At 40.4% G+C, this 12891-nt stretch overlaps 2 protein-coding genes across 2 annotated transcripts; one reads left to right on the top strand and one right to left on the bottom strand.

Annotated features, from left to right (window-relative positions):
• Positions 1-378: 378 nt before the first annotated feature.
• LOC128303764 (uncharacterized) lies at positions 379-2524 on the top strand. The gene has a single exon (XM_053040824.1). It carries the CDS (start codon positions 379-381, stop codon positions 2014-2016), a length of 1638 nt encoding a protein of 545 aa, XP_052896784.1. The 3' UTR covers positions 2017-2524.
• A 3082-nt stretch (positions 2525-5606) lies between these two features.
• LOC128300561 (uncharacterized) lies at positions 5607-6476 on the bottom strand. Its single transcript, XM_053036666.1, has 2 exons — positions 6073-6476; positions 5607-5886 (listed from the first exon to the last, which is right to left on the bottom strand). The coding sequence occupies exons 1-2, from the start codon at positions 6474-6476 to the stop codon at positions 5607-5609; spliced, it is 684 nt and encodes a 227-aa protein (XP_052892626.1).
• Between the last annotated feature and the right edge of the window lie 6415 nt (positions 6477-12891).

The following is a 12891-nucleotide window of genomic DNA, read 5'->3' as shown; positions in this document are numbered from 1 at the left end:
AATTTACAGAAGATTTTCGTCGGATTTCCTCCAGAAGATCGTGGCCCAAACATAATTTTGCGTAATCCATCTGAAACGTCAAAAAGCAATTGACAGTTCGTTCTGTCACAACAGTAAATAAACACAACAAAGGAATCCCTGTGGGCCAGATTGTACGAATAGGCTAGCTGTCAAATAGATCAGTCTATGCTTCCCGTATGTACATGGCAGAGTGGCAAACTCGCACACCCGCTCACATAATTCTCTAGTGAATTTTTTTCTCAGCCAAACGTGGTGTTTCGTGTATTTTAAAATGCATTCCGCAGTCTCTTGCTAAAGAAGCATTACAATTTGATTCTATTTCAGTCCTCTTGCTTCAACAGTGTGTTTGGCCCCACAATGAGCGACTCAAATATTTGGTGTGCTGTTAAAGAGGGAGATATTACGGAGCTGCACAAACTGCTGGACAATGGAGAGCCGAGCGCCGACATTGGAAAGCAGATTGACTGTAATCGATGGACCATATTACACCATGCGGTTAACAGTCAGAACCTGGACGTGGTAGAACTGATCGTCGAACGTTTTAATCCGGACTTGGCAGCACAAAATTTCGATGGTTTAACACCGTTGACGCTTGCCTGCGAACAATCAGCGGCCGTCGAAATCATCATTTATCTGTGGCAGTTAGAAAAGAAAACGAACGCGACCGTGGACGCATACGAATCGATTTCACCGCTGCATTTTGCTGTACTTCAAAATCGCATCGATCTCGCCAGGCAACTGATTGTGCACGGGGTGAAGATCAACGATGTGCTGCTGAGGGACTCTTCATCCCCGTTGTACATCGCTGCCATCGTAACGGGCAATGAGGTAATGTTGGAAAGCTTGTTAGATGCTGTCAATATAGAAGTGCCCTTTGTCGCGGACGAAGATGATGGGTTCACGATGTTGGATGTATTCGCCTCGCGGGCCGCATATGCGACGGAACAGAAAATTGCTTGTTTCGAAGTTCTCTACCAGCTTGGGCATTCATACCCAAACGCCGGAGGTCGCGCTGTGTGGTATTTTGTAGATGACATACTGAAACCGGCTGTGCTGAGTTATTCCTCCACGTCGTTGATTGAATACTTCGTCAAAACCGAGAGCGGGAGGGAAGTACGTGAAGCGATCCGTTCCTTGTACGAGAGGCTGACAAAGTACTACAAATTACTACCACTGTTCGTCCTGTGCCAATGTGGATCGGTATCCAACGAAAGGGAGGAATTGGATGACATTCTGCGAGAACCGGTTCTTAAAGAGATAATTTCCGAGGTGGGCGGTGAGATGGAAGAATTGTTCAGAACCACCATTCAGTTGGAGGAGGAAAAGATGGCAACTGATGCGAAGCAACTGTTGGAAGATTTCGCAACATTCGTACAGTCGATAACTCTGGAATGCATTCAAAGTGAAATACAGTCGAGCGTACAGGTTGCGTTGCTGACCAAACATCTAATGATCGACAAACCGTTGATGAACAGCAGACAGCAGCTCGTGGCATACCAGCCAATCATCGACTGTATGATGAGCATGTACGGCAACAAAGGGGCGGATGGCATCGTGGAGATTTTACTTAACGATGAAGAACAGCTAATGCGGCCGGATCTAGTATTTCCACTACTAAAGTACTGTACCACGCTATTCATGTATTCCGACACCCTGCCGAGCGGACCGAAGGGAAATCGGTTGTTTCAGTGGTTTATGCATCTGTTTGGCACATGGAAAAGGATTAAGTGCTTCAGCAAGCCACAGCTGCATGTGTTCACACTCAAGCGCTTGGCACGCGACGTTGTGCGCGACACCGTGTGGAACGGGATGGATGTAGCGGTAAAGGCAAGCGAAAGTGCCACATTCCTCGACCGACTACAATCGATTCATGTTCCAAATGAACTAAAGGACTACCTTAGGTACAGTGACTTTACTTCCATGCAGTACTTCCTTTACCATATGCATGACGCTATAGATTATTTGACCGAATCTAGAAACCTAGGAGGAGTCTGATTTAGCTAGGTAGGAAATTGGAACATGACGATTTTTTTAATGTAATACGAATATGAGTAATAGCTGGTTTTATTACGTTTCCCACCGTTATGTTAACCGAAATGAGAAGTATAATTATTCTATTATATATAATATAAACAAACTTTGTATAACAAAAACTATTGTTCGATCATACGCTTAATGACTTTCCAATTATTCTTAAAGTAAAACGAATTGCTGTATGTTGTGCGCTGTACGACCTTGGTTATGGGCAACAAAAAAGAATCTCTTTGGAATCATTAATTGAAAGCGAAACATGCATTCTATTTAAGGAAGGATGCTTACAAGGTGCAATGAAATGTAATCGACGAGCGTACATAAATGGTCATAAACTCAGATCGTGACGGTTGCTTTATTAAGAATATTTGATTATTTCTAAATGTCTTCACATGGCATTGTTCTTTCAAATCAAACAATAATCGGAAAAAATAGGTAATTAGAAATTACCATAAATAAAAAAAAAGAAAATTGGACATTGCTTAGCGGATCCAAAGGACTTAATTATGCTACTCCATAACTTTGAGAGAAACTGTGTTCTTCCTACGTCTTCCTACGATCCAAAGGACTTAATTATGCTACTCCATAACTTTGAGAGAAACTGTGTTCTTCCTACGTCTACAGTCTTGACTTCTCCGTCGTCGACCTGACATGCTCAGGTCTGAAATCCGTTATCGTCCCCGACTCATGGCCATAGAGGACTACCGCATTTCCGATACGAGTGTTTGTAGCTCGTAAGTTTGTGGAACTCCGCGGAATGATAGTTGGAGCCCCTAAGTTAAAAGAAGTAGTGGGGTTGCATTGAGGCCCCTCAAATGAGCACCGTTCCGCAAGAACGGTTTGTGCATCTGCGCAATCTAAAGATCGTACGATCGTGTATGGAATGAGAAAAGTATAGGAGAGTGAGTGAGATCACACTCTCATAACCATGGCCAATCAGCACACTGCTAATTCATAATCTTTGTTGTGAAACATGATCGATGGCGGTCTAAACATAACCATTGGAAATCCAATCATAGCACTTATTACATTGACATGGACAAAATGGCGGAGCTATGGCGAAAGCATATACCACGACCAAATTTGAGTTGATACGGAGTTGATTTTTAATCAACTTTGCTAGGGAGCATATTTGTACAATTGTCCCATGTTGAGTGCGATGTTTGTAATGGACTTGAGAAAAACTCGTAGATTTGTGCCAAATAATAATAAAGTCGGAGTAAACGCTTCAATAGTTTTGTTGTTCGATGATGTTTCCTTCACTGTAGTTTTAGGTTTTAAGGGAATAAATAATTCGAAATTTTCATGTTTTTAATTTTATTGGAAACATTGTGCAAATGATTCTCCGAAACACGTTAAACCGTTTCTAAACGAACGTATAATGGTATGTTAACAGTAATACAATATTTGCAAACATGTAACGATTTCTGGTCGGATACGAGATTGATAGTCAGTTCTTGCTACGGATGAACGATCCGGATAAGATTTTTTTACATCGACTTTAAAGCCGCGTACGATTCCCTGATCATACTCTTAAAGATAAACTGTTTCTTCCTATCTCCGTGCCCTCCGAAGGTTTATTACTCCAAGATCATTTAAACTGCTTTTCAACCTGGTGTAATGCTAATGATCGTTTTTTATGTCTTCCCAAGTGCAATGTTCTTTCCTTTAGCCACTCCGCTGACCGTACTGCTTTTGTTGATTGGGTTAATGGTGTTCCTCTGAATCAGGTGTCGTCTGTAAAAGATCTAGGTGTGTGGCTTAGTCACAGACATAGCTTTTCAGTACACCTTAAAAAAATCATTAGTAAATCCTACATTTCCCTTTACTTATTCCTTTGTATTGTCTCCAAATTTTATAGGTCTTTTATAAAGTTTTCTAGCGTTGTCTGGTCGCAGTCTTCTCCTACTCCGCATCCAATCCTGCTTAGCGAAATTGATGTGCCTAGCCTCTGTTCGCCCCTTCCTATCCCTTCCAAATACCTTCCGACGCACGCAGTACGGTAGCAATGATCCAGCTCCTGCGTGTGTGCAAGCTTTCAACGATGTTGCTTACTGGTTCGATTTTAGAACGAAATATAGATTTTTTTCTTCTACTTTCCGCCAAATTCTTCGTACAAATTCTCCCTAATTGTGTTGTTTTCCTATTTTTTCCCATTCCATTTCCTAATTTGCCTTCTTTATCTCCCTTTAGATCTAGATTTTGATTTAATATTCAATATTATGATATTTAATATGATAGAGGTTAAGTTATCTTTTGTACATCCTTGATGGAAAATAAATTAATATATAAAGCGAATTGAATTGAATTTTATAACGGTTGTATCGTGTGTATAGCCAATAAATGCACCCAAATGCAAAAAAAATCGTTAAATCTTCTAGTGCATACAACGAAACAACAAATGTTGTGTAGAAATACTTTGCCAACCCATTTAGAACACTAGGAAACACTAGAAAACAAGTTGTTCGGTTGGTCCGTGCAATCAACCTCGAGTTGGCTACTTCTAATTACTGGTGTTTGAGCAATATCAATCTTAAAAATATTTCTTAGATATATTTACGTATCTTGTATAGTGTTGAATTCTTCAAAAAATGGAAGATAAATCGCTGCTCAATAGCGCGCAATAGTTTATCACGGAATAAGGTGGGCATCTGTGAGATATATTCGATGCCATATTTTTCAATCTACTGACCTATTTTTTTTACCTATTTTGTTACGTTACATTTTCCTGCTCTATTTATGCGCTCTCCATTTGGCCAGTTTGTCTTTAATTTGCGTTCAGTCTTCTTCACTCTAAGACCTTTCTTTGCTATCTTTTTATTCATAGTTGCGCTATAGCAAAATAGTAAAAACCCAAATAATTAAGTACAGAACGAAATTGAGCAACCAAAAACAGTAAACGGTATTAACACATTCTTTGACCGCTTAGTTAATTTATAGCGCAAAATGTTTCTATTATCATTAAACGTTTCATTATTAAAAAAGGTTTGTTTTTGAATTGCGTTAAAGATTTCTTATGAAAAGTCGCCTGATCTGCTGAATAATAATAGCGCGCTGTTAATTTACCCATTCGAGAAGTTTTCTTCGTAAGGCTGCATCGTTCACTCGTGTGTTGTCTGATGGCGTCTCAAAATGCAGTGTTTTATGCTTTTTATGCTTTGAAAATGCGTTTTAAAACGATTCACAACATATACTCTTGTCGTGGTGCATGCTCAGTGTAAGATTTTCCAATGCTCTCTCTCCACCGTCAGGATGTCCGGTTCGTCGTACAGCTCAGCAAACTCGTAGTTCATCCTTCTCCTCCAAACTCCATGCTCGAACACACCGCCAAAGATAGTCCGGAGAATGTGTCGCTCAAACACGCCCAGAGCGTTTGCATCCTCCGCTCGAATGGACCAAGGATCGTGTCCATAGAGGACCACCGGGCAAATCAATGAGAGATATATTTCAAATTTCGTACTGTCTCGAAGACTCCTGCACAATGCGTCTGCGAATTTCGCTGGTGATGTCGTCCGAGGTAACGACCGTTCCAAGATAGCAGTGTACAACTAGATTCACAAATCAATAGTTCGCTTGGATATATATACATTTATAAAGTTGATTGGGATCTCTATGAGGAGGCGTAAAATGACCCATTTCCACAACTCGGGATATTTGCAAGCCAGCAGGAGTATGAAAAAACAGTGACAGAATAGATCAATGTAATATCCTTCAACGTAGTAACCGTCCATGGCCACTTGACTGCGATTCAGTTTGACCAACTGGTTGTTGTTGTCCATAAATTCAATCCCATTATTGTCCTGTTGGTCTGAACGTTCACTGTTTGTCTGATTGCTACACTTAAAAGACTAAAAAAAAAGTTATAAAATAATAATAAAAAATAATGAAAAAATGAAAAATAATAAAATAAAAGTAACAAATTACACAAGTTTGCTACAACAAGTGTAATGATGAATGATGATTCATAGAGATGAACGTATACTTGCCCAACATTTCCAACACCATGCTGGTAAGCAGTACGTCATTAACCGATAGACGGTCTCTAAACCGCTTCCTAGAAGTTTCCACCAGCATATTTGTGCGATAGCCTCTTGCTGGAACAGCTCGCTGCCACGTAGAATGTACGCAAGCATGGGCAAACGTAGATGTTTCTTCATCGAGTTAGCTAAGGTGATCTTTCGCCTGTTCTTATTGTTGGCCAATTTCATCACTAGCAATCGGCAAGCTTCGTAAATTAAAAGTGGAATAAAAGATGCGCCAGGATATTTGAACGTCTCCATGCGGTATTGAACAAAGGTGATCCCAAAAGCATTTAAAAACAAAGGAGTTATTTTTCTAAGCCAATAACTATTCTCTGAGGACCATTTATAGTACGCACGCAGAAAAATTTGTATTGCCCACATCGACAAGAGGGCAACGACCATTTTTAATGATTTGCGGTAATAATACGGGCAAATGAATATCAAACCATAGTATAGCAGGAGAATCACCAAGCATTGGTCAATACCGCTAACAAGTTTTGGCGACATAACCGTACGCCACCAAACCATTGAACTAATGGCCGTATCGGGCAGTATGTACAAATTCACGGTACTATGCTTTTGCAATTCGGCAATGATAGATTGACCACGGTTGAGTGTGATATTGGTGCCTGGCACTTGATAATTATCGAAATGTGCAGTGAAAATGTGGTTAAGTGTACGTTTGACGTACTGGGAATTAGTCTCTGAGTTGATCTGAGTCCTTTGTCCGTTGATATGCAATATAGTTATGTCGTCACTGGAAGGAAATAGAATATATCAGATGTATAATTTTCGTTTCATTTAGAAAGAATAGATGTTATATAGTCTTTACTCGAGATACGCAATTTTTATTAATTTCTTAATTCATGAAATTTTGTTCGTGGGTTCTACGTTACTCTATGTTACATTTGTCTATTATTCCATTTTGACAGAATATGCCGTAAACAATTTGACAATTTCGCAATGAGTAATTTCACAATTTTCATGACAATTTTTGCTCAATATTGATTGACTGTAGTACCGACGGGGTCCAAAGGGAATTCGAGATCCACGGATCTCTCTGGCACGCATTAACAGCATTATTTTCGAAAACAACTGTACTTACCATGTGATCGGACGTTCTTTTTTAATGATTATTCTTTGGTCCCGTGATTCTTCTATTAATGCTTCTTTAATTGTTTTGATTACTTTAGGTACAAGGTTGTTTTTGACCTCCAGTACAAAACCAAATGGAATGGTATTAACTGAAGAACCCATTGTTCTGCCAGCTTCGGAGAATTGGAGGATGAAAATGCCTATATAGTAATACAGAAGAGGGGATTAGAAACAAATGTTACATATCCGAGAGATCATTCTTTATAAGTCATTCTTCTATCGATCACTTTCATTGTTCAAAACAATACTGTATTTAAAAAAATGCCTGTGGCAAATGGCAATCTGTTTATCAAGGCCTGTTTTCATCTTCACCAGCTATTATCACTGCTCTACCTTATTTAGTGCTACCATGTCACATGGTGTAATTTTCCCACGCCGATTGAAACATGTCCTAGTTTCATGTGCTTATTGTATTGTGTCAATATATGAGATTTTCGCAATTTTAGGCACCTGCTTAATAGTAATAGTGTTTTGATAGCTAAAAATGCGCGTGTAATTCGGTTGCTGGTTCAACTTATATCACGCATTTCCTGTAACCCAACTACTACAACTATGTGTTAAGCGAATAGCCTTGCGCCATGCGGGCGCCAACAAATAGCCAACTTCGCGATAATAATAATAATTTATCCTAGACAATCTGCGAAAGAAAACCATGTCAGTTTTTGTTTTGTTTTGTAGAGTAACATGGAATATTATGCCTTGACATCCAACTTGCATTAGATCACCGCGGAAACTTCTTCTGCTGTATCCACAAATTTCATGTACTCGCAGCTGGGTAGTTAGTCCATCTAACGGACTAGAGCTCCAAACAATAGTTGGCGTGGGAAAACCGGCCGAAGCCCTTCATAAATTGTTTGTAAAATTCTTTGAAATATTTTCGAAAAACTGTTACGAAATATGTGCTGATTCAAGAAAAAAGGGAAAAAAACTGCAAGATAATCGCGAGTAGAAAACTGTGCATATTGCATTATTGGAAAACCACCGACATACAACTGTATATCTATATATAGGTTTATATGTAGCAGAACAGAGTACAAAGAGCACTCGACCACGAGCGGTATATGGGAATCCTGAAAGTCGAGAACCTACTCTGCACAGCACACATCACACGACCATAGAATATCGGAGTAAGCGAAAGAGAACGCTCACGAGTATCGCACATCATGTTTTAGTAAAGTACTGGGCGCCTCCATCCATCTGCACCTACTGTGTCTCGCTTCCGACCAGATCCCACTGAACTGCGCAAGCTCACCCATTCTTTACTGGAGAAAAGCCTACTTTTCAACACAAGTTTAAATTGAATCTGGTTTCTTGCATATGCCGAAATCGTTGTTCGACCCGAAATTCATCACTACTAACGCGCATTAATTATTATGTTTCGTCTCTAACTTTCTACCTGAGATCGAAATGATCGTGCGTCTAACGTTACACACGTGCAAAATTGGATTAAAACACTGTTTTTGACTTACGGTAAATGTAGTTCACAACACTTTTGCAAACACCACAAACGAATGTTCAAACCGCAAACAAATAATCGGTGATACCACAACCGTACTGCTTCCCTAGTTGAATAGCAATGAGTTTACGTATCGTGTTTCGATCCGTTTTTATCCTCCTCCGTAACTCGTCGCATACTCACACATAAACGCGAAACTGCAGCGTGAGCGGTTCACGCACACTCACTCACTACTGACAGCGACAAACAAACAGTATCTAGGAAAATTCCATGGGTGATGGGAAAATCGTAGAAAATTTGGGCGTAGTTTTGATGAAAGATGATTTGAAGGTGAGGCGATCTCGGTCTGTTTAAGTGGTAGAGAAAGAGGGATAGAGTGTACGTGGATTCATATTTGCATCCGTTGGCGAAGCGCAGCGAGGATCGCGTTACTGTCAAGACGTCGCGTTGAACATTCTGTTTGTGCTGACTGACTATGTTTCCGTTGTGGTCGATATTTTGACGTATTCTTTTCTTCATCATCATCTTCACACACACACACACTCACATAATATTTGAGCATCTCAGTAAATGGGAAGAATAAGATGAAGAACATGGGATTCTAATTTATTTTCTAATTTATTTCGCTCTTTACAGTGCGAGTGGCACAGTGGCACATATAAAGGGTGCCGTACCGTACCGTACCGTTACCTCATGTTCTTCATACCATGCAATCGTGCCAAAACAACTCTGGACCAGCATGTTTTCGTATCAAGGGCAGCAAACGTCGAATCAAACTCTCCCGGATGTAGATATCGGTACTCATCGTCTCCGTTGCCACACCATCGCCTTTTTCCCGAATTATTCGAGAAATATAGATTTGTCGGCTTCTTCGACATCCTGGCTTTCAGGCACGGTGTAATATTGACTACTCGTAAGAGTTTTGTAGTCAAAATTTACGCACGACTCATCATCCATCACGATGCATGAGGATTGGCGACACAGCAGCTTGTCGTACAGCTTCCGAGCCCGATATTTAACGCATGCGACCTGTTTTGTACTCCGTTTCGGTTTCTTTGGCTTCTTATACGTTTTTAAATTCAATCTTGCCTTAGTACGTTGGATGTTACTGTTTGATATGCCCAGTTTTTGAGCCACATCGCGAATGGAACTTTCCTTTCTTTGCTCGAACGCTTTTGCTATGTCCCGGTCCAACTGTTGGTCAACAGGACCAGGATTTCGGCCACTTTTCGGCACATCCTCGAAGCTGGACTCCTCCCGAAACTTTTAAATGGCGGTTCGTACGGTTCCGATACTCACACCTTCCGATTTCGCTAATTGACTTAGCGAAATGTTAGGTGTCGAGCCCCATTTGTGCAGAATGCTTTTGCGCTTTTCGACGGAAATGCCTCGCATTTTAACAGACGCTATTGAAAAAAATAAGTTTGAATGCACTAGCTAGTAGCTCTGAATGTAAACAATCAAGCATATCAAGTATCAGCTGTTTTACGCCCTCCGTTTACTAGATACGTCATTATACTTTCTATATTAGATATTTATACCCCGTGCTTATACTTTCAGGGGCACCTTTTGGTCGATGGGGGCATGAATGGTGGATATGAATATTTCAACACCAAGGCGAACCCCGAAAAGATCATTTGCTTACAGCGTGTTGTATATGTTGTACATGTGTGTTTTGATTGTTGCGATGATTACATCCGTGTTCGTAGTATGACACAAGGTACACTGCAATCTGAAATAGCAGATTGAAAGACATAATATAACGGCTATAACGGTGACCAGAGTAGGTCACGATGGCCAAGGCCACCTATGATGGCCCCGAAGATAATGTTTACATCAGCTGAGTGTGTAATACGAGGTGGTGTAAGAAGAATGATGAAAAATATTAAGTCATAGCCAACTGTTTGGTTATTTCCGACACATTTTTGATGGTTATTATCAATTGTTAAGTAATTTGGGAGGTTTTATTCTAATGAACTACTTACACAAAAATATCTTTTCAACTCTTACCTGTTATTTTGATTGCGTTTCAGTTTATTTTTAATGCCGCAACTTTTAGAATTTTGTATATTTTTTGTTCAACAATCAGCGATCATAATAGACTAGGCGTCTCCATCGTTGATGTTCGTCAGTCGTCATCGTCAGTCGAGACGACTCTAGAACACGTTTCGAGTTACGTTGCGCTGCAATTCTTATTTGGTGCTATTATACATGTCACCGTGCGTTAAAAATAGAAACCACAATACACTTATTATCACGTTTCGTAGCGGATGTTTATTCGCTTTCCAGGCACATTTCCCTAGAAACAATCATAACTATAAAGTAATCCATACCATACATAAGCTCATACAAAAAAACGCCGATGTCCTATTGGTCAAAATGATGAAATACTACAATAGCAAGGACGGGTGCTTGAGATGCACTTGTCTCGGGAAATATTTGCATGCAGACTAAAAGATTTTTTTTTATTGGAGTTGGAGCAGCCTCGCGTACAGATTCGATGTTTAGGACTAACGGATATGAAGGGCATCGCCGGCAACGCACTCCTCTTGTCGAATTGTGTAGTTCCAATTTCGATGTTGTGAAAGGTGACATTTACAAACAAAGTAAAGCTTCCATTCGAAATTGTAACGCCAATGCGATCGTTAGATGTATTGAAGTATTGGAAGGGCTCTGAATTAAAAGCTTTCGTTCTCTACGGTAGCATTGTTATACTGCTCGACCATTTGTCCAAAGAAGCATATCAGCATTTTTGAAGTATTTTTGTGCAGTCACCATATTTTCCTCCGAAGCTTACAACGCACTGTGGGCAGATGAGAAACGTTTGATGGAGGAGTTTGTTCTAGAGGTTCCTAGGGTTTATGTACGTAAGGTGCTCACTAGCAATACACACAATTTGCAACATATTTATGAAGATGTATGCAATTTGTGACCTTTGCCTACAATATCGACCAACCCTTTTGAATCGTAGCTGGGCAATATAAAGCGTAGTATGAGGAGTGGTTCGAAATGTTTGCAACAGGCGGCTAATAGAATTTCAGAACTACAATCGCTTACATTCGTAGCGCATGAGCGTAGCGTACTACGCTTCGTTCGTCGCGTCGTTGGTGTGGGTGATGGGGGTGACGTGGAATTTTATGCGTGGCAAATCTGCGTTGCGGCGTAAACCCTTTTTTTCATTCTGTTTTCGTCACCAATACCACAACACAAGCGGAAGACAACACAACGGCTTGGGTCAGCGATTAAGCGATGAAGGTCATTGATTCCTCAAGTTTGCCTTACTTTCTCAGCCCCTTGGCTTGCCCTAAGCAGTGGGGTCATCGTCCCGGCATGGTCCCGGCGAAGCTCCCGAGGTGGTCGGTTTTCAACCATACAGGAACGACGACGTACCTGTCGCGCGCTGGCAATATAATCGTTTTACAATAAAATAACATAATAATAAGTTTAAATGTAAAAGGTTTATGTCCTGTCCGAAATCGTTCCCCACACCCGGATGTAACACTGAGTGTTAACAGTAAGATAGTTACAAACGAACAACAAAAGCTAAAATCAAAAGCATGTAATGTGGCAAGGATTCCGTCTGAAAATTGTCTAAAATTGATCAAATTTGTCAATGCATACGTAATGCTTCCTCTCTTTTAGTTCGATCCAATTATATTACGTTTAAACACGATCAATGCCGCATCACTCAAATTTGGGTCAATAGGCAGCTTCCTGATCTGCTGATGTTCCAAGAACTGACGATCTCGCGTAATACTTCCATTACTTTGCATTTCACTGATTTATGCTAAAGAAAAGTCGGCTGCTTGAGAAGGGTACGGATTCTGTGCTACCAGCGCAATGAAAGTTAAACTGCGCAAAACTTGCGGACGGCAAAATGTCAATACGCAGACTACCTAACTATGCGTGAAATGTGTGCGTGCATTAAGTGAGCATAACTGTACTGCAATGATTCATATGGTTTTATTAGCGCTGCATCATCGCAGAGTTCATTCCCTGTTAGAAAACCACTGGTTTGCTAACGAATATAGAGAACAAGCCTTTTTTTGCCGAACACGGTGCCAAAAAATTGGTCTTTATCTGCGTCTGTTTTCTGTTTTTTATTGGTCTGCGATCGGTTTTATCCCTTTTTCTTCCTCTTGTATCTCACTTTTCTTTTTCTCTAGCGCTATCTGATCAAAAAGTTAGGCAAATCGTGAACAGCAA

This window comes from Anopheles moucheti, chromosome 3 (genome assembly GCF_943734755.1).
Source record: "Anopheles moucheti chromosome 3, idAnoMoucSN_F20_07, whole genome shotgun sequence".
Classification (NCBI taxonomy): Eukaryota; Metazoa; Arthropoda; class Insecta; order Diptera; family Culicidae; genus Anopheles; species Anopheles moucheti.
Note: the sequence above shows the minus strand (reverse complement) of the source record. Positions and strands in the feature narration are given on the sequence as shown.

Coding starts and splice junctions, on each gene's coding strand:
- LOC128300561 (XM_053036666.1), bottom strand. CDS start 6,476: ATGGTCGTTGCCCTCTTGTCGATGTGGGCAATACAAATTTTTCTGCGT. Junction 5,887..6,072: donor ACCGTCTATCGGTTAATGAC/GTACTGCTTACC, acceptor TTTTAAGTGTAG/CAATCAGACAAACAGTGAAC.
- LOC128303764 (XM_053040824.1), top strand. CDS start 379: ATGAGCGACTCAAATATTTGGTGTGCTGTTAAAGAGGGAGATATTACG.